Genomic DNA, 20,665 nt, shown 5'->3' with positions numbered 1-20,665 from the left:
TTGACACATTTTATTTCATAAACTGTGAGTTGCTGGGTCATAAACAAAAAGGGAATTAGAGATCAATTCTTCGACAGTCAAAGATGTAATAAAGAGAATTGATATCTAAATTGGAAATGTCAGTAGAATTAAGTACCTATTTAAAATATTAACAAAATCCAATGTACTTCTTTTCTATAAGTTCACCACTTGTGCGAGAGATCGCCCAAGTGAAGAGTAGTCCGATACAGGTATATTGATTGCACTCCCTAAATATATAGCCTAACCATCCCTTGAATAGCGGGATGCCAGACAGCAGAGGAAAAGACATTCTTCCACTATTCTTTATAATAGTAGTAGCACTACTATGTTATAGTAGTAGCATTCCTCTACGAAAAAGGACAATCAAGAGTTTAGGTTTGTCAATATTCCCAGAAAGGTGAGGATAATTATACAAAATTAGTCTTCATATTTTTCTGTATTACTTTCTCTTGTTGGCTAAGTTATTTATATTTGACTCCCAAGTATTGTGTATTCTCTTATAAAGTGAGAGGTAGAAAGAGTTAGAAAGTAACATTGATAGAAAGAAATTTGCAAAGTTTAGTATAATTATGTCCGATTTCCACCCAACAACTAACATTGAAATTGGCAATTACAAAGCGGAAAAAATGTTTTTGTAAATGTCGGTTAGTTTTTGAAACCGTAGCTTGAGCGTATAATGAAAGACTTTCATACTGGGTTGCATCAACCGAGTCAATTTTGATCGCGGATTAGCAGTAAGTCAAGTAGGTTTGATCCAATAAGACTGAATGTAACCCAGGGGTTGATGCAACACAGCATAATACTCAAATTAATGAAACTTGCGCATTGGAACAGCTGAGAAAAGCGCAGTTTCTGAAACTGTCCAAATACACAAGTTTCATTCATTCGAATGTAGGCTGACATGTCCAAAATCAGAGACAACTTGAGTGGCCAGTCTACGAAAAAAGTGATTGGTCACCAACACATACACACACACGCACACAACACTCGTTCGTTCGCTACACTCATTCACACAACACACACCCACCGATTGGGAAAATATCAATATATATTTTAAATATATACGTATATAATTACGATAGAAACAGTAGAGTCGTAGTAGTAGAAGGCAATATTGGCACTTGACGGGGGGGATGGGGGTGGTGGATGGGGGAGGGGGATTAGTTGGGGCTATGAGGGGGAGCCGCCCCCCTGGCCTTGGCCTCCTCCACCCCCCTGCTGCGGGGGGCCCTGAGGCGTGTTGTAGGGGTGGTTCGAGTTGCACAGCACACTATACACATTATCCACTTTGCTCAGGCGCTCGAAGAACGGAATCAGATCGAGCATTTCCGAGTCAGTCATGTCGTCAAACCACGAAGTAACAGGCACCTGAAACACAATCCATTCTATGTAATTGTCCTACACCAACATTACTACAAGCATATCATTCATAAATAATCTATGATCAATAATAATTTGGGGAAAGATAGTAATGAAAGTGAAATGACATATTCTCAGATTATATGAATATTTTTCGCCATGTTGAATGTCATACGAAAATTATTGATCAGAGAGAATTATGAGACCTGAGCGACAGAAATTAATTAGATGTGTTCTTATAGCAATCGGAAAGAGCAGGAGGATGATTTAGTACTGTACATCATTTTAAAAAGACTAACATATCAAGGCAATATTTCCATTATAAGAATGGTGAAAGAAGAGGTTGAGTTGATTAGTTCTTAAGAGGGCGCCGGAACTAGCTTTGGTGAAGAATGAACCGCGCGGCGCTTATATATGGGGATTTCTGGAAAAATGTTTTCATCTGCTTAAAGAAGGCTTGTATAAAAGAATATTGTAACAGTTACAATGAATAAACGAATAAAACATACATGTATATTAGGCATTTAAATCTTTCAACCAATGGTTTACTCCTTGGAAGAAATTTCAATTTCCCTTAAGAAACATAGCCAAATTGACACATTTTATTTCATAAACTGTGAGTTGCTGGGTCATAAACAAAAAGGGAATTAGAGATCAATTCTTCGACAGTCAAAAATGTAATAAAAAGAATTGATATCTAAATTGGAAATGTCAGTAGAATTAAGTATTTAAAATATTAACAAAATCCAATGTACTTCTTTTCTATAAGTTCACCACTTGTGCGAGAGATCGCCCAAGTGAAGAGTAGTCCGATACAGGTATATTGATTGCACTCCCTGAATATATAGCCTAACCATCCCTTGAATAGCGGGATGCCAGACAGCAGAGGAAAAGACATTCTTCCACTATTCTTTATAATAGTAGTAGCACTACTATGTTATAGTAGTAGCATTCCTCTACGAAAAAGGACAATCAAGAGTTTAGGTTTGTCAATATTCCCAGAAAGGTGAGGATAATTATACAAAATTAGTCTTCATATTTTTCTGTATTACTTTCTCTTGTTGGCTAAGTTATTTATATTTGACTCCCAAGTATTGTGTATTCTCTTATAAAGTGAGAGGTAGAAAGAGTTAGAAAGTAACTTTGTAGGAATAAAAGAAAAACAACCAAGTCTTATAATAATATGTAGGATCATTTTTATAGTTGTTGATTTCTTGATCCATTTTCGAACAATTTATTACAAACCATTCACTGTACCTATATATTTTTTTCAAAATCTAATTGAACTTGGCAATCGTAAAAATATAATGAGGTTGCATTATATTTCCTGGCTCGTTTTTAGGTTCCATTCATTATTTTGTGGCAGCAATGAAATTGGATGTTATACTTATACTCTGATAATAATTATGAGTATTTTAAAATAAATTCTAGTTTAGTAGGCTATTCAAGTATGAATATTCAACAAATTGTTCAGTTGCAGTATCAACTTACAATATTTATCAATTTTTTAGTAGTCTACTTCAGATTTGCAATAAATATTTTCTAATTTTTTCAGCTTTTCTTCAAATCACTAACAAATAACGTTACCAAATTAAACTTGCAATAACTATCTTCTTATTTCATTAGTCAGTTTTTTCTAAGTCTGGTCATGAGGAAGGAACCAGAAAATAGTCATTCATCAGCTCATTACCATAGTAGAAGAGGGTGAAACACACCTCAATGGAAATAGCAGAATGACAGGGGTATACTGCTATTCTTCCTGAAAGATATATATCCGGTGAAAAGACAACATTCCTGGACTATTGTCTATTATTGGAGACAATCCTCTATGCGAAAAGGACAGCCCAAGTCAGTTTGGTTTATCATGTTGATTCTCTCCCAATCATTTATTTGATATTGTAATTGTGGAATGTAATTAATAAATAAATAAAATCGGCCCTAATTTTTTAATTCTTTTCCCTACGCGAATGCGACATTACTTCTTCGCGTCGTGTAAATTATTTTATATTTCGTACGAAAGTTTGGTGTATGTTGTTTCTACAAAGTGGCTTCTTAAGTTTTAAATAAGTTTAAAACGGGGATGGATTGTAAATTTTCTTATGTAATAATACATCGCAATCATATTATAGGAAATTGCCGTAAATCCAAAAAAAAAAAAAATGAAAATCAAGCAGTTTTTGAGTTCAATAGAAACTCTGGAGTGAATTATTTTCCCCTGATACCAACAAAGATAAGTAACAACATACTAAACTATGGCTAAACCACTGAAAAGAAAGATAAATAATCAGGTTCCTTCTCTACTCACGACAGATAAAGGTTATAGATAGCAAGATTGTAGACTATTTCTTTACCTTACATCGAAAATAGAACATAGCACCTGTAAAATCTGACAAAGCATTTATTGGAACAGGTCCACTTCGATACTCGTTCCGTTACTACGTAGACGTCATTTTGTCCGTTTGCACTGTCCGGTGACGTCACAGTCACGGTTACACGTCACTGTCATACTCAAGATTGTTTTCTAATATTATTCGTCGTTTCAATTTTAATATTTGTATTATTCAATTTTTTGGAATTTATTTCGTCTTTTAGGCATCTTACTTTCTAGATATTTGCTACTTTTTCATCAAACGTTTGCGAACGTTTGCCTACGTGTCTGGCGTTTCCGGCTTGTCCCTTTTGTTGCTAAGGCGTTAGCTTGTTTCCTTGTCTTTCGATCACATCTAGTCGGTGAGTGCACATTCGCTCCTGGTCTACTTTTCTTCATCCAAATTCATCTGGTTTACTGTTCGTTTTAAATGTGAATTATTCCTTCAAATTAATTCTTCAAATGTATTCATCAACTGTGATTCAATTATTTATCAATTTCTTCGTGTATTTACGTTGATAAACTTTGTCAAAGTTCCATAGTATTGTGTTAGCGTCTATCGCCATTCTTCTAACAACATGGCTTCGCCATTTGAAACTCAAACTTTCAATTTCATCATCTCTACCGTTTGGAAATCAATCTAAAAATTCCACAACTTGGAATTCGAGTTATTTGTTTGGAATTCTACATGTTCCTGTTCACATTCCCACTGGGGGAATTGCCTACTGTGTTGGACGCTTCCATTCTTGTCATCACGTGGCCATCATATCGTCGCTTGCTGAACGTCCTGTTCCTTGGGGTACCGTGGATTCCTTGCCTATCTGCCTGGCTGCATCTCTTCCTCAAAAATTTAATTCAGGTTACATAAATCGTTTTATTCAATTTTCATTTTTTACTCATGTATTGCATAATTGTTCATGAAAATACTAACAGCGTGTCGAAACTGGACCACGTTGTTCTCTATTTCTAATTCAAACATTTTAATGTGCATTCATATTATTTTTGTAGCTATCATTCAGCTTTTACGGCAATTAAAAACATTTAATTGTCCGTACTTATTCGGCATTCAAGCCTATGTTCATGAATTCAATATGTTACAGTGTATGTCTCATTGAGAGCACTGTCCTACGTTATTTCAAGATTTTAATATGTATTACATTCAATTTTGATAGCTACCCTTGGCTCACAAGCGTATTTTCATATCTAAATTATTGTATTAATGTCGACCGAGACATTCAATTTTGATAGCTACCCTTGGCTCACAAGCGTATTTTCATATCTAAATTATTGTATTAATGTCGACCGAGACATTCAATTTTGATAGCTACCCTTGGCTTGCAAGCGTATTCTCATATCTGAGTTGTTCTATTGATGTCTAACTTGACATTCAAATTATTGAAGGCCTATGTCGCCTGTATTAATGTATTCAACATTGACAATTATTTCATTGTATTTGATAGCTACCCTTGGCTTGCAAGCGTATTCTCATATCTGAGTTGTTCTATTGATGTCTAACTTGACATTCAAATCATTGAAGGCCTATGTCGCCTGTATTAATGTATTCAACATTGACAATTATTCATTGCATATGATAGCTACCTTGGCTTGCAAGCGTATTCTCATATCTGAGTTGTTCTATTGATGTCTAACTTGACATTCAAATCATGAAGGCCTATGTCGCCTGTATTAATGTATTCAACATTGACAATTATTTCATGCATATGATAGCTACCCTTGGCTTGCAAGCGTATTCTCATATCTGAGTTGTTCTATTGATATCTAAATTGGAAATGTCAGTAGAATTAAGTATTTAAAATATTAACAAAATCCAATGTACTTCTTTTCTATAAGTTCACCACTTGTGCGAGAGATCGCCCTAGTGAAGAGTAGTCCGATACAGGTATATTGATTGCACTCCCTAAATATATAGCCTAACCATCCCTTGAATAGCGGGATGCCAGACAGCAGAGGAAAAGATATTCTTCCACTATTCTCTATAATAGTAGTAGCACTACTATGTTATAGTAGTAGCATTCCTCTACGAAAAAGGACAATCAAGAGTTTAGGTTTGTCAATATTCCCAGAAAGGTGAGGATAATTATACAAAATTAGTCTTCATATTTTTCTGTATTACTTTCTCTTGTTGGCTAAGTTATTTATATTTGACTCCCAAGTATTGTGTATTCTCTTATAAAGTGAGAGGTAGAAAGAGTTAGAAAGTAACTTTGTAGGAATAAAAGAAAAACAACCAAGTCTTATAATAATATGTAGGATCATTTTTATAGTTGTTGATTTCTTGATCCATTTTCGAACAATTTATTACAAACCATTCACTGTACCTAGATATTTTTTTCAAAATCTAATTGAACTTGGCAATCGTAAAAATATAATGAGGTCATTGCATTTATCTCCTGGCTCGTTTTTAGGTTCCATTCATTATTTTGTGGCAGCAATGAAATTGGATGTTATACTTATACTCTGATAATAATTATGAGTATTTTAAAATAAATTCTAGTTTAGTAGGCTATTCAAGTATGAATATTCAACAAATTGTTCAGTTGCAGTATCAACTTACAATATTTTATCAATTTTTTAGTAGTCTACTTCAGATTTGCAATAAATATTTCTACTTTTTTCAGCTTTTCTTCAAATCACTAACAAATAACGTTACCAAATTAAACTTGCAATAACTATCTTCTTATTTCATTAGTCAGTTTTTTCTAAGTCTGGTCATGAGGAAGGAACCAGAAAATAGTCATTCATCAGCTCATTACCATAGAAGAGGGTGAAACACACCTCAATGGAAATAGCAGAATGACAGGGGTATACTGCTATTCTTCCTGAAAGATATAATATCCTGTGAAAAGACAACATTCCTGGACTATTGTCTATTATTGGAGACAATCCTCCATGCGAAAAGGACAGCCCAAGTTTTGGTTCTACAAAATGTTTTCATAAACTCATTTAAACTACTTTTATCAAAATTAAGGAGAGAAATAGTTTTGGTTTATCATGTTTTATTCATTTTATTCAATCATTCAGAATTACACAACTTTCAGAAGAGTACCACAGGCTTACGCCCAAAACGGTTCTAATTCTAATTTATACAACAGTCCAAATGTAGCTAAGTTATGTGTCACTCATTCTCCTATTACACATTCAATGTTGATTCTCTCCCAATCATTTATTTGATATTGTAATTGTGGAATGTAATTAATAAATAAATAAAATCGGCCCTAATTTTTTAATTCTTTTCCCTACGCGAATGAGACATTACTTCTTCGCGTCGGGTGAATTATTTTATATTTCGTACGAAAGTTTGGTGTATGTTGTTTCTACAAAGTGGCTTCTTAAGTTTTAAATAAGTTTAAAACGGGGATGGATTGTAAATTTTCTTATGTAATAATACATCGCAATCATATTATAGGAAATTGCCGTACATCCAAAAAAAAAAAAAAATGAAAATCAAGCAGTTTTTCAGTTCAATAGAACCCCTGCAGTATACGAATGCTAATATTATTATGTTCTCACTATTTAGCAACATTAGACTAGAGCCTATGTCAACCATAAATTAATCATAATATAATTATCATGCATAATATTATTATATATGTATTATACTTTATAATATGTTTATATGTTTGTGGTTAAAATGGAATTCCGTTATTAGTACCTACGTAAGTTTATAAGATGTTATGATCTATTGTTTTCATATAATTATTCTATTATACTACTTATTTAGAGAAGGAGATATACAGAATTGACAGTTCGAGAACATTTTCGATGATTTTCAGCAACCGTTCTTGTAGGATTTTTTTCTTTTCATATGAATAATGATCTCTAATTAATTGTATAATTCTAATCAATTCCAATTTTTAAATTTTATTAATTCATTAGGCCATCTAATGTTGAGTGTCAACAATTATAGAGGAAGGTTTTCCAAATATGTTTTAGCAAAAAACGGTAATATATCTTGAATGATTATCAAAATACAAGCGATATAACAGAGCCATGAAACTTTTGATTGTCATATTGTTTTCGAGGTGTTTGCAAGTGATTCTGACTTGAGCTCTAGACTTGTTGGTTGCTTTTTGCAGAGGCAAACGAATTTCCAAAAGAATAAAATGAGTATTTTGTTCTCTTTGCTTGTTGCTTGTTGTATAGTTCTAGACGAGACAGACTTTTCAACAATCAATTGGTTTCGGCCATCTGCCAACTTGTGGGGATTTTATTTGCACTCCTATTCACTCACTCACTCTAGAGGGTCAAGTATAAGAAAGGGCCGGATGCGCCCTAACTTCGCCCTCCAAGGTTTTTAATAAAAGCAACGATTCAATTCAATTCAACTCTCTCCTAGCGCTCTCGTTTCTCAAACTGTACTGTTTTTAGCTCTTCCCTGGCTAATGGGATGAACTACCAGAGCTGACTCCGGCAGTGTCTTAATAATGCATTAAAATAATATAACTCTGGATTTTCAAAGTTCGAATTGCGGATTAGAAAGCTTGTGATTCTGTTTTATGATTAGATAATTAATGTATTGTTTTAATACTTCTAATGAATCATTAATCTATCTAACATTCCCCACAGGCCAATCCTCTTTTCTTCACATAGAGGTGGAGAATGTGCAAACTCAGTAGGCCTCCCATACAAGAAAGAAACGATCAAACCTCAAGGGTATACATTCAATAATAAATACCTGAGACGGATACCTTATAATAGAAAAAAGGAACGAGATTGATGAGGTGAGCTAGAATTAAGCATCATGGTTGCTTCAAAAATATTTACATAGATTTATGTACGCTGATGTTCACAAGAAGTTCCTAGGTTAAAAAAGGCTGTAACTGAACATAAATTCCAATTTTAGACAGCATTTAGAAACCGTGAGATTGATTGGAACATCCGAACATTTTCAATAGATTCAAAATTAGAAGAGTAATAAGATATGTCTTAATTAATTTTTAAATGGAAGCTTGTATAGGTTGATAATGGACCAATGAAGAAAATAGATTATTCTTACTGCATTGTCTGGATGGAAGATGTAGGATGCTGGGGAGTTATCGACGATGATAACTTTCTGTAGATCCCTGCCCAGTTTGTTCAGGTCCTTGACATAGTTGCCACGGTGAAAGACGCACGATTCTCTAAAAAGTCTCGATCTAAAAACGCCCCACCTGTCCAGCAGGTCTGCTACTGGGTCAGCGTACTGAAAAATACATTTAAATGAGATGAATAAACATGAAAGAAAACATAATAATACAAATACAATAATTATTCCAACTTTTTTATATTGTAGATGATGCCCACATGAGTGTTTTAGTTGTGCATGGGTAATGGAAAAAGCGAGGGTGGTTCGAACGTCCATGCCTACCGGGGGGGGGGGGGGGATTCAGACCCGCGACCAGGTAGCGCTAGCAGACTGAAGAGTGCAACGCCTTAGTCGTCTCGGCTATCCTGGCCGGCGAAACACATTCCATCTTTAACTTATTGTTATGGAGAGTCCAATATGGACAATAGATTCAACTATACATACCAGTTACACAAAAGTCGGTCAAGTTTTAATCGTGATTAATTCCACGAGAACCAATCAGAGAAGCCGTCTTTACATAAAAGCCTTCTCTGATTGGCTCTCGTGAAATTAACCACGATCGAATTTTAACCGGCTTTTGTGCAACCGGGCCTTAGTCAATTAATATATTGAAGATAAATAATTACAGATGGAAATTAATGAGAAATTGCATTTATTAAAAATAATTACAACAGAATAGTATTCAATGTAGAAGAAATAAATGCATAGATTTTGTAATTATATCTTTTAGAAAATAGATTCGATATAAAGGAGCGTTTCAGGGAATAAAATTAAGCATAGGTTACATTTCTTCTAAAAGTCTTGAGCTTTTTAGTATTCAGTAGAACAATTTCAATAAAAATTGAGGTGGTAGGCCCACTACTGTCATATTGTTGTTTATTTATAGCCTTTATAAATAATGAATAATATAGCTAATTGATGAGGTGTAAACTGAGACTCTGACAACAGAGCTGAGTCAGCCAGATCACACGATGATATTATTATTAAAGCTATGTTAAAAATTGCAACAAAAACTATCAACGTTTACTATTCAAGTGTAGGTTATTTTATGACATCTTTCTCATAAATCTACCATGCTGTTATGTAGCTCATGTATTTTATAACTAACTAATGTACAAGTATGTATTGGGGAAGCCATTGGCTCTTTGGTCGCGCTGATCAGCTATAGTGCTATCGATTAGATAGGTTAAGGCTGTGCAAAGGCTAAAAATAAACTTTCTGTTTTTGTTGTTGTTGTTTCTTAGCACTACAGCCCTGGGTGGGCCTTGGCTTCCTCCGTCACTCGCCTCCACTCGTTCCGGTCATTCGCCATCCCTCTCCATCCACGAATCCCGATTCTATTCAGATCTCCTTCGACATCCTGCAGCCACCTTCTCCTGGGTCTCCCTCTTCTTCTTACTTGGAAAATTTCACCCTCAAGCAGTTGTCTCTGGAGTCTGTTCTGCTCCATTCTCCAGACGTGTCCCAGCCAGCTGATTCTTCGTGATTTGATGAAACGAACTATGTCCTGGTTTTGGAGGATATTGTTTATCTCTGTGTTGCTTCTTATTTTCCATGTTTCATCTTGCCGAACTGGTCCAAAAATTCTTCGGATGATTTTCCTTTCAAAGACTCCAAGTGCGGATATATCGGCTACAGTGAATGTCCATGCTTCGCTGCCATATGTAACTACTGGCCTGATTACTGTTTTATAGAGTTTTATTTTAGTGTCACGCGTTATCAGCTTGGACTTGATTATTTCAACATTTGCAAAATATGCTCTATTACCACTGATTATTCGTTTGTTTATTTCTTCAGACATTTTATTTTCTACATTCAGCTCTGTGCCTAGGTAAACGAAACTGCTCACATTTTCAAACAAGAACTGTCCTATCCTAACTGGTTCGTTTCTTCTTCTTCGGGCCTGCGCACTTGACATTAGCATATACTTGGTCTTAGATTCGTTCACCTCAAGTCCTAGTGGCTTTCCTTCCTGCTCTATCTTTAAAAACGTCACCTTAAGTGTAGCCAGATTCCGGGTCACCAACAAGATATCGTCAGCATAGGCATGAATCTGCTTTGATTTATATATTATTGTGTCTCTTGGGTCCATCTCCCGCATGACCTTGTTCAAAGCCAAGTTAAAGAGAACAGCTGACAGTGCATCTCCCTGTCTGACGCCCTTGACAATGTCAAGACTTCGGCTCAACTTTCCTGCCACTAGAACCCTAGCTTGACTTCTCATAAATGTCATTTTTGTCAGCATTATAAGCTTCTTTGGCAAACCATAGCTCTCAAGTGCATCTAGCAGCTTATTCCTATCTATTGAGTCGAATGCTTGCTTATAATCAATAAATAGCATGTGTAGATCTATGTTAAATGCATAACTTTTTCCATTGTCTGTCTCACATTGAATATCTGATCAGTGGTACTTCTTCCAGGTCTAAAGCCGCACTGGTATTCTCCTATAATATTCTCCACATACGCACTTATTCTTTGCAGGAGGACTGAGGTGAAGATTTTGTATGCCAGATATAAACTTTCTACTGGTGATATTTTTCAAAGTTTTTTGATTTGTATATCATCAAGCTTTTTGTATGAAAAAGTTTTCTCGGAAAGACATTTTTTCCGATCGTTACTTTTTGAGATATGAGCGCCTAAAGTTTACATTTTTGGGACAGAACATATCAAATTCGGTAAGAGATAAAGCCATGAGGTTTGAAGGATAAATTCTTCATGGTAAATTGTTGATCTAGTAAAACAAAAATTTTCTGAAATTATGGATTTTTGAGAAAGTGATTCAATTTACTAGAAATGGCCAAAAATAACTCATCTAAAAGTTATTTCTGGTCATTTTTAGTTAATTGAATAACTTTCTCAAAAATTTATATTTTAAGAAAATTTTTGATCTACTAGATCAAAAATACCATGAAGAATCTATCCTCCAAATCTCATGGATCTATCTCTTACCGAATTTGAGATGTTCTGTCCCAAAAATTTAAACTTGAGGCGCTCATATCTCAAAAAGTAATGATCGGAAAAAATTTTCCTGAGAAAGCTTTTTCATTTGTATAGCTTGATTTGAAAAACTTTGAAAAATATCACCAAGAGAAAGTTTATTTTTAGCCTTTGCACAGCCTCAAGATCCATGCGTCTGCTGCTCACGTTGTAAGGATGACCACTTGAAGAGCCGACTCCTCTAAATGTATTTTTTCCGGTGGTTCGGAAGTCGGAAATCACCTTAAGCTGTAGGTCCACTCGTCTCTCATAATATTTGTCTCTACGCATAAGTCTAAAGCTCATGTGGGTTTGCATCCCTTCACTAAATCACTAGTAACTTATCGCATTTTCACCATAGGCCAGCCACTAACGTCTTCGCCTGCATATCTGTGTCAAAAGCGACTGTCCAGTCAAATATGCAAGGTGAGACGATACTGGCTCAACCGATAGCTTGGATAAAGGAGAGATAGATAAATGTCTTCATTTTTACACTTTACAAGAAATAAAGTAGTGAAGGCGGAGTTGAGGCAATAAGTGACCCCTCCTCCGCTTAAATCACTCAACTTTGAGAGATGAGTTACCAGAGCCTCACAACGCAGCTAGAATAACCTACCTTCGGCAATATGAGAATAAATTTCATAGGGAAAATAATATAAGATAAAATCTATGGAGAAATAATGTTAGTAGTACCTTGGCAAGGCTGGCCGTAAATAGAATGCACTCATAGAGCTCTCCCATCCGTTGTAGGAAAACGTCCACGAATGGCCTCTTCAACACGTATACTTGATGCACAATACCATCTATTTCCACTGGCACAACAAAATCCGCATTTGTGATAGGCTGAAATCATACCATTTCAATTTTAATAACTGTTATTGTTTAATTTAATCATCATTAAAAGTGAAAAGTTATTATAATCACGATGCATTTGATGAGTCTTCATACCCCACGTACTTTTGGAGAATTTAGAAATATTTACAAAGTGTGGAGTGTATTGAGCAGGCCCACATCATTTGTTTTCACAGAATCGATGAAACGGATACTCTAGGCTTTCTGGGATGAATACTAGTCAATGCGTCAAAATATTTTGAGAACTTCTCTTCCAACATGAAAATCAACTATTGAAGTATTTTCCATCATTATAACAATTCTAAGACATTCACTGTCAGCATAAAAATGTAACTGTATTCTCAAAGGGGCATAGTTCATAAAACGTCAAGTTCTGTAAAAAGGCTCATTAACACTAGATGTGAATGTGAAAATTTCACGTGCCTAGTGACCACGCCTATATCTAAGAAAGTTGGACCACATGAATGATGTTTGTTCAAAGCTTATCAGGGTTATATATACCTGCTGATAAGTCTCAAAGAATGTGTACCCAAACAATATTCAAGAATGTGCTATTTCACCTTCTTACAGGCGAACAAACTTAATAATTGAGCTCGTTCATTTTTATGCTGACCCACTTCAATTGCTAACCTCACTTTATTGAGGATACTCGAGTCACTTGTCAACCAACATGTCGAGTCGCATAAAGCGCGCGTCACCACTTGAAAACAACCAGCAACCAGCACGTCGAGTCGCCGAGCAACTTGGTCTCTCAGTATCGGACTATCCGATTCTGGAATCGCTTAATCTGAGCGTCATCATTTGAAAAGACATGCTGCTTCGCCTACAGACTGAGCCTCGAGTCGCTTCGCGATTTGAGTCGCGCTGGTGTGAGTACTGCTCGACTCAGCCAGGAACATACCTGATATTTAAACAAAAACTAGAGAGTCTTCTTCTGATTAACCCACTATACATATCTGAATTCCACTACATTCGCTTATCGTTTTCCTTCAGCTGCCAGTAAATGATTACTTTTGATAGCACTAATAGTGTCCAATAGCTACATCTTTATTCGTGTACTGTTACTGTTATGTTGACATTGGGTATTATTTAAATTTACAATATCCTTGAATTCTCAATTATTGTATCTTAGTGTTGACATAATCATTGCCTGATGAATTATTTTATTGTGACCGGAGACGTTTCTGATTGCTTTGTTAAGCCTTGAAGGAATAAAAAACATTATTATTCTCATTCTTAACAACACTAATATTCGAAATCATAACTCATCATTGAAATGATATTGGAGGAGGAGAAACGTTTACTATATAGTTGTAAACTATGACTGGTGCTGAACTCACCTTGAACGAGCTATGCACTAGGGTCTCGTCGAGGTCAATGACCATGCACTTCTTGTGCATGTCCTGGTGGCGCACGGGGGGCAGCAGATAGCGGGGTGAGCCGGGGCTGTGGGGCGGCGAGCACTGGCCTTCACTGCCGCCCCCGCCCGAGGCGCCGCCTTTCGACGACTTGGCACTGGTCGATCGACTGAAGCAGCAGAGCAGGGACCGCAGCACGCCACGACGCGCTGGCTTTTTGCTGCCCACTTGGACGCCGCCTCCTGCAACCCAACAACACCAATTTTCTACCAACCAATACGTAGTAACAGGATGTATTTTATATCATTTCAAAGTAACTTTTTACCAGAATTCCATGGACAAATAAGAAGAAATCGTTGGAAACAATAAAATTATATTAAAAATCACTCGTTCAAAAAGAAACAGAGGGGTGGAGTGCCTCAGATCTGCCAGATTTAAATTGGTCTGGGTTATGAAAATATAACCTTAAACGTTCTTTACAGTCAGGTTTTAAAGGTAAAAGAAAAGGTTAGGGAGTTTATGTTTTGGCTTTTAAATGGCAATATTTTATTATTATTTGAAATGTATTGATAATTTTAGGTGATTACACAAATAACGAAATGTTGAAATACTCGTACTTTTGAGATATTTCACACTCCCAAACAGGGAGTGAATAAACCTGCTGAGGGAGATGCTCACATAAACAGTACGAGGCTAATGGGAATGATGATGATGATGATTTGATTAAATTAGATTAGATTAATTTATGTAGATTGAAATATAAGCCGGCTTAATTGATACGATAAAAAACAATATTTATTTATTTATCCATTCGTACAAAGTCACTCATCATTAAAATGATATTGGAAGAGGAAAGCTAGGTGAAACCTTTAATAATCCTCTTCCAATTTTAATCCTATTCTATAAATTTTTCAAAATATGATCTGAAGAATTATTGATCAAATTGAAGATGAAATGCAATTTTAATAAGATTATGAAGATTATATTTTATTGCATCTACAGTAGAGTATAAATGGTAAAGGAAATCCTTTCCGTTAACAGTCACTGGAATCTATGATGGAATGAGTTATGATGGTTGATTCAGATCTTCATTTTATTTTATTAATTTAGTCAATGATTATAATAGAAAAGAGCTTCAAATGATTATAGGAAAGAGCAATGAAATTCAGAATACGTACTGTAATTATTGATCTAGCACACAGATAATTGCATATAATAATCATTGAAAAAATAGTTCATTTTATTAAATAGTATACTACAATAACTCGAGAAATATATAAAACTGAATAATAGGAAAGAATTGTAGAAACGCAATGCATTTCATAATTATTTGAAAGTGCAATTTTAACTACACTAAAAGTATTGAAACTTGTCATCTATAACATTACATACCGTATCACTCAAGTATACAAGTCGCTTGAGAATGATTGAAAAACGGTTAATTAAGAAAAGAAAAACATTGAGTAGAGATTATGTTGCATAAAAACTATTTTAAAAATACTTTCAAATAATTTATATTGATACAAACTACGTATTGCAAAAACACAATTAAATTCAGAGAAGAATCTTTTAATCACATTCAATTGGAGAGAAAATCGCTTACTGAAGTATAGTAAGTTAGATTCATGAGAATATTCAAGAAAATAATAACTGATTGTTCCAGAGAAAATAATTGAAAACAATAATTGGGTACTGTACCACGTGTTACTCGTCTACAAGCTGGTTTGCAATCAATCATGTTTTTGCAAATTCACTAGTAACTACAATATTCACTGGAAAACAATCTTTCGCTAAATTACAATTTACAATTTGGTGTTATTGTGAACTGAGAGGCTCAACACTTGGTTAACACTTTACCAAAAATATTTCCAATCATTATATATCTTATTTACTGAGAAATGAATGGAACATAAATGCCTATTCTCTAAACTACTACAATAAACAGATATTTACACAGAGGAAAGTATTAGGCTCATTATTTGGCAAGGTCCTAATTTGCCTACAATAACTATTTATATAGGTCTATTCTAAACTAATGGGATATAAACGACAGTGGAATAAGAAAAATCCAAGAATAGTTTACTCTGCAAGTTCAATGACCAAATGAAACGACTTGTTGGTACAGACACTAAAATGATTCAACCTGAGCTAGAAATACTTTAATGTAGAATTGAGCAAATAAGATAATGATAGCAAATAAGGAAGATTAAATACTGTGGTTGATTCATAATTTACTTTGGATGTTTGAATATTTCGTGTTTTCCAACAACTGTGAACTATGAAGTTATCATACTATTTTATTTTAATACAAATCAGAAATAGGCTAATCAAGTTAAAATGGTAAGGAATCGAACGTCATCTTACAAAGGAAGACATTTCAAGTTAGCTGGTTTCAAAGATTTAAAATATGGACTCATGCATATGATAGCAGCATAGATGTTTCCTATGAACTACATAGGCCTACATGAATATACGTGGGACATAAATATACTATGGAAAGTTGTCGGCAATGAGATCATTTTACGGTGATTCAATACTATTGGACTGAGCCCTGATCTTCTTTGCAACAACTAGATGTGTATCTCCGCTGATCCGCTCTATCAAGTACTGGGCTAACACAATACATTTTGAAAATATCTCTTTAGCCAAAATGGAATTAAGAAAAACACATAATTGTAACAAAAACTAGATTAAGTGTGTAAAAATATGACTTTTTAGGCACAACCGAATATTATGCGTCGCTTTATCTAAACTGTCAGCATATAAGCATATTACTCTTATATTTCAAGTTTTACTGTTCATTCTATCCTTTGTAAGAAGTGAAATGTCTCTATAGAAGTAAATCTGATACTGTATATATGTATTGATCAACATTTTATTTCTACGAATAAGAAAGTCGTTAGTTTACCTGGTGAGCAAATGTCATTATCAACTCTGGGTAGATGAACTGCAAAAAAAGAAAATGAATATTAAAAATATGCATATTAATTCTACTCACATATTATATGAAAGAGCATTCTATTCTCATAGAATATAATGGACAACAAATCTAACGATGGTAAAAGAAATAAGTACTGCAGTTGAAATATTGAAAATAAATTACTTATTAGTATAAAGACATAATACAATAACAATGAATTTACTAAATTGAAACCACCTTACAATCTGAAAAAAGAGCTTTCAAAAGAGGTCTGCATTGAATGGTAATCTCTTTTCAAGGATACATTGGGATTTATTCAATCAAATTATCACTTATAGAGACTTCAAAAACTTTGATGAAGCCGCCTTCCTGACTGATGTGGCTCAGACTCCATGGCATCAAATTGAAGCATTACCCTCAGTTGATGACATGGTCAAGACTTTCGAGAATTGGACTTTGACTTTGTATGACAAACATGCACCTTATGTGACAAGGAGGATTAATAGAAAACGACGAGTACCGTGGATGACTGAAGACATACTTAAGATGATGGGACGTAGAGACAAAGCACATAGAAAATTTAAAAAGACATTTGACTTGGATAGTTTGATAGAGTATAGGAGCCTTAGAAATAGGGTGAAACAGGAATTACGGAACTCAAAGATTAGGTACTTGAATTCGTTTATGACAAACAATAGACAAGACTCTAAATCACTTTGGCAGGGAATAAAAGAATTCGGGCTTGGCAAACAGAAATCGAATCCACAAATTGACTTACCATTGAATAATATAAATGACCATTTCGTTTCACACTCTAACCAATGCGACGAAGTTGTCATTGCTAATCATATAGATGATCTTGAAGAGCAGGTTACAAACTTAGATTTACCAATCACTGATCAATTTCATTTCCATCCAATCTCAGAAGAAGACACTCTCAGAGCAATTCAACGTATTCATAGTAATGCTACGGGTGTAGACAAAATTCCTATTAAATTTATCAAGAAGATGTTATTTGCTGTTTTACCAACCATTACATACATTTTCAACAAGTCACTTGAGGAAGGCATTTTCCCTGAAAACTGGAAGTTTGCTCTGGTTCGCCCTCTAAATAAAGTTCCATCACCCAATAAAGTTGAGGATTTTAGACCAATCAGTATTTTACCTGCATTGTCCAAAGTGCTAGAAAGACTCATTCATGCTCAAGTTGTAAAATTCTAGACAACAATAGTAAGCTTCATAACTTTCAATCAGGCTTTAGAAAATTCCATTCAACTGAGACAGCTCTGCTTCGTGTCACTGATGATATAAGGTTAGCTATGGACCAAAGAAAATGCACCATCCTCATCCTATTTGATTTTTCTAAAGCATTCGATACTGTTGATCATACAGTCCTTCTGAATAAGTTGGCTATTCTTGGTTTCAGTCGCAACTCGTTAGTTTGGTTTAAATCCTATCTATTAGGTAGGAAACAATGTGTATCTGTCGGTGACAAAAAGTCAACTTGGAAAAACGTTATGCATGGAGTACCACAAGGTTCAATTTTAGGCCCTCTCCTCTTCACTTTGTATGCTAATGACCTTTCTTCCATTATCAAATTCTCCAGATTCCATACTTATGCAGACGACCTTCAAATCTATTTAAGCTGTCCCATAACAAAAATTAATGAAACAGTTGGAATAATGAATCAGGATATCAATTCGATAGTGGAATGGACAACGAAAAATGGCCTTAAGCTTAATCCCATCAAAACACAACCCATTATATTGGATATTCTCGTCTTATAAACACTATTGACCTTGAATCGATTCACAAAATTAGTGTAGACGGTAATGACATTCCTTACTGTAGCTCAGTTAAAAATTTAGGCATTATTATGAATAATACTCTTGACTGGTCAGAACAAGTGAACAAAACTGTAAAAAGGTATTCTCAGCCATGCATGCATTGAAGAAAATGCACGATATCCTCCCTAGAAACATTAAATTATTATTGGTTCAATCACTCATCTTCCCACATTAATGTATTGTAATTCTGTTCTTAACGATATGCAAGTCACTCTGAATGATAAACTACAGCGTTGCCAAAATTATTGTCTACGTTTCGTCTACTCTCTCCAACGCCATGATCATGTCACCCCAGCCCACATTGCTAGTTCAACATTGAAGCTTCCCGATCAGAGGCTTTTTCGAATAGTCAAGCTTGTTAGAGATATCTTGAAATACGGTAATCCGAACTATTTTAAAGATGATTTCAAATTTGTCTCTGAAGGTAGGAGGATAGATGCTTCACATACTAGAACCGGAGAAAGTACTTTAAGGATACCCAATCATCGAACTACTATTTTCACAAAATCCTTCTTAGTCAGTGCCTGTCGTGCATGGAATACACTTCCTGTTTCTATCAGGTCTATCGAGAGCCGAGCGAGCTTCAACCTGACTTTAAAAAAACATATTTTGGAACAAATGACTGAAACTGTCCGGCCCTAGAACGATCACATGACAACCATCCCTCACCCATTCCACCAATATAAACCTTAAAACCATGTTATAGAACGAATATATATATATATATATAATATAAACTCATGTTATTTCAATTATCCACTGCATAATGCTGTATATTACTGAAATTTGATAACCCTGATCTACTTTCAGCCTACTTCATTTTATTAATCAATTATTTGATCTTATCTACCTATATAATTATTTTACTCTATCAATTTTCTGTTTTTTTTCTCTTCAATATTCATATTGATTAAAACTTTTACAATATTTCCATTAATAAATAAATCCTTAGTTTAAATAACGAAATTAACGTTTTGGTAGAGAGTTAGTGGGAAGGATATTTTTAATATTCTTCCCAAAGAATGGACATTGATATGTCCAAAGCTCCGCCAATTATGTAGATGCATAACAATATGATTATTATCTATAGTTATTATATTACAAATTGCTTTTTCATATCATATACAGTTCAATAGTTATTTTCCTAGTCTATATTATGTAAATTCATCTATAATTTTGCTGTATTGTAAGCTATTGTATATAAGTGTATAAGCCAGTATATATTGTAATCTACATAAATAAAGTACTCAATCAATCAATCAATCAATCAATCAAGTACTGGGCTAACACAATACATTTTGAAAATATCTCTTTAGCCAAAATGGAATTAAGAAAAACACATTTAATTGTAACAAAAACTAGATTAAGTGTGTGAAAATATGACTTTTTAGGCACAACCGAATATTATGCGTCGCTTTATCTAGACTGTCGGCATATAAGCATATTACTCTTATATTTCAAGTTTTACTGTTCATTCTATCCTTTGTAAGAACTGAAATGTCTCTATAAAAGTAAATATGATACTGTATCTATGTATTAATCAACATTTTATTTCTACGAATAAGAAAGTCGTTAGTTTACCTGGTGAGCAAATGTCATTATCAACTCTGGGTAGATGAACTGCAAAAAAAGAAAATGAATATTAAAAATATGAATATTAATTCTACTCACATATTATATGAAAGAGCATTCTATTCTCATAGAATATAATGGACAACAAATCTAACGATAGTAAAAGAAATAAGTAGGCTACTGCAGTTGAAATATTGAAAATAAATTACTTATTAGTATAAAGACATAATACAATAACAATGAATTTACTAAATTGAAACCACCTTACAATCTGAAAAAAGAGCTTTCAAAAAAGGCCTGCATTGA

At 34.4% G+C, this 20,665-nt stretch overlaps 1 protein-coding gene across 4 annotated transcripts in view; it reads right to left on the bottom strand.

Annotated features, from left to right (window-relative positions):
- The window catches only part of LOC111057073 (carboxy-terminal domain RNA polymerase II polypeptide A small phosphatase 1), a 38,198-nt gene that overhangs the window by 7,575 nt on the left and 9,958 nt on the right, over positions 1-20,665 (bottom strand). The window contains exons 2-6 of one of the 4 annotated variants that reach the window (XM_022344501.2): positions 16,929-16,967; positions 14,003-14,262; positions 12,504-12,653; positions 8,766-8,951; positions 553-1,389 (exon numbers count right to left, since the gene is read on the bottom strand). In XM_022344501.2, coding sequence (XP_022200193.2) covers positions 1,192-1,389; positions 8,766-8,951; positions 12,504-12,653; positions 14,003-14,262; positions 16,929-16,967 — 833 coding nt within the window. In that variant the 3' untranslated portion in view covers positions 553-1,191. Of the gene's footprint in view, positions 1-552; positions 1,390-8,765; positions 8,952-12,503; positions 12,654-14,002; positions 14,263-16,928; positions 16,968-20,368; positions 20,408-20,665 lie in introns of those variants that run through there. The other 3 variants (XM_039423586.1, XM_039423588.1, XM_039423587.1) reach the window with 3 other exon arrangements.

Source organism: Nilaparvata lugens, chromosome 3 (assembly GCF_014356525.2).
Source record: "Nilaparvata lugens isolate BPH chromosome 3, ASM1435652v1, whole genome shotgun sequence".
NCBI lineage: Eukaryota > Metazoa > Arthropoda > Insecta > Hemiptera > Delphacidae > Nilaparvata > Nilaparvata lugens.
The sequence above is the reverse complement of the archived record's forward strand: the minus strand, read 5'-3'. Positions and strand labels throughout refer to the sequence as shown.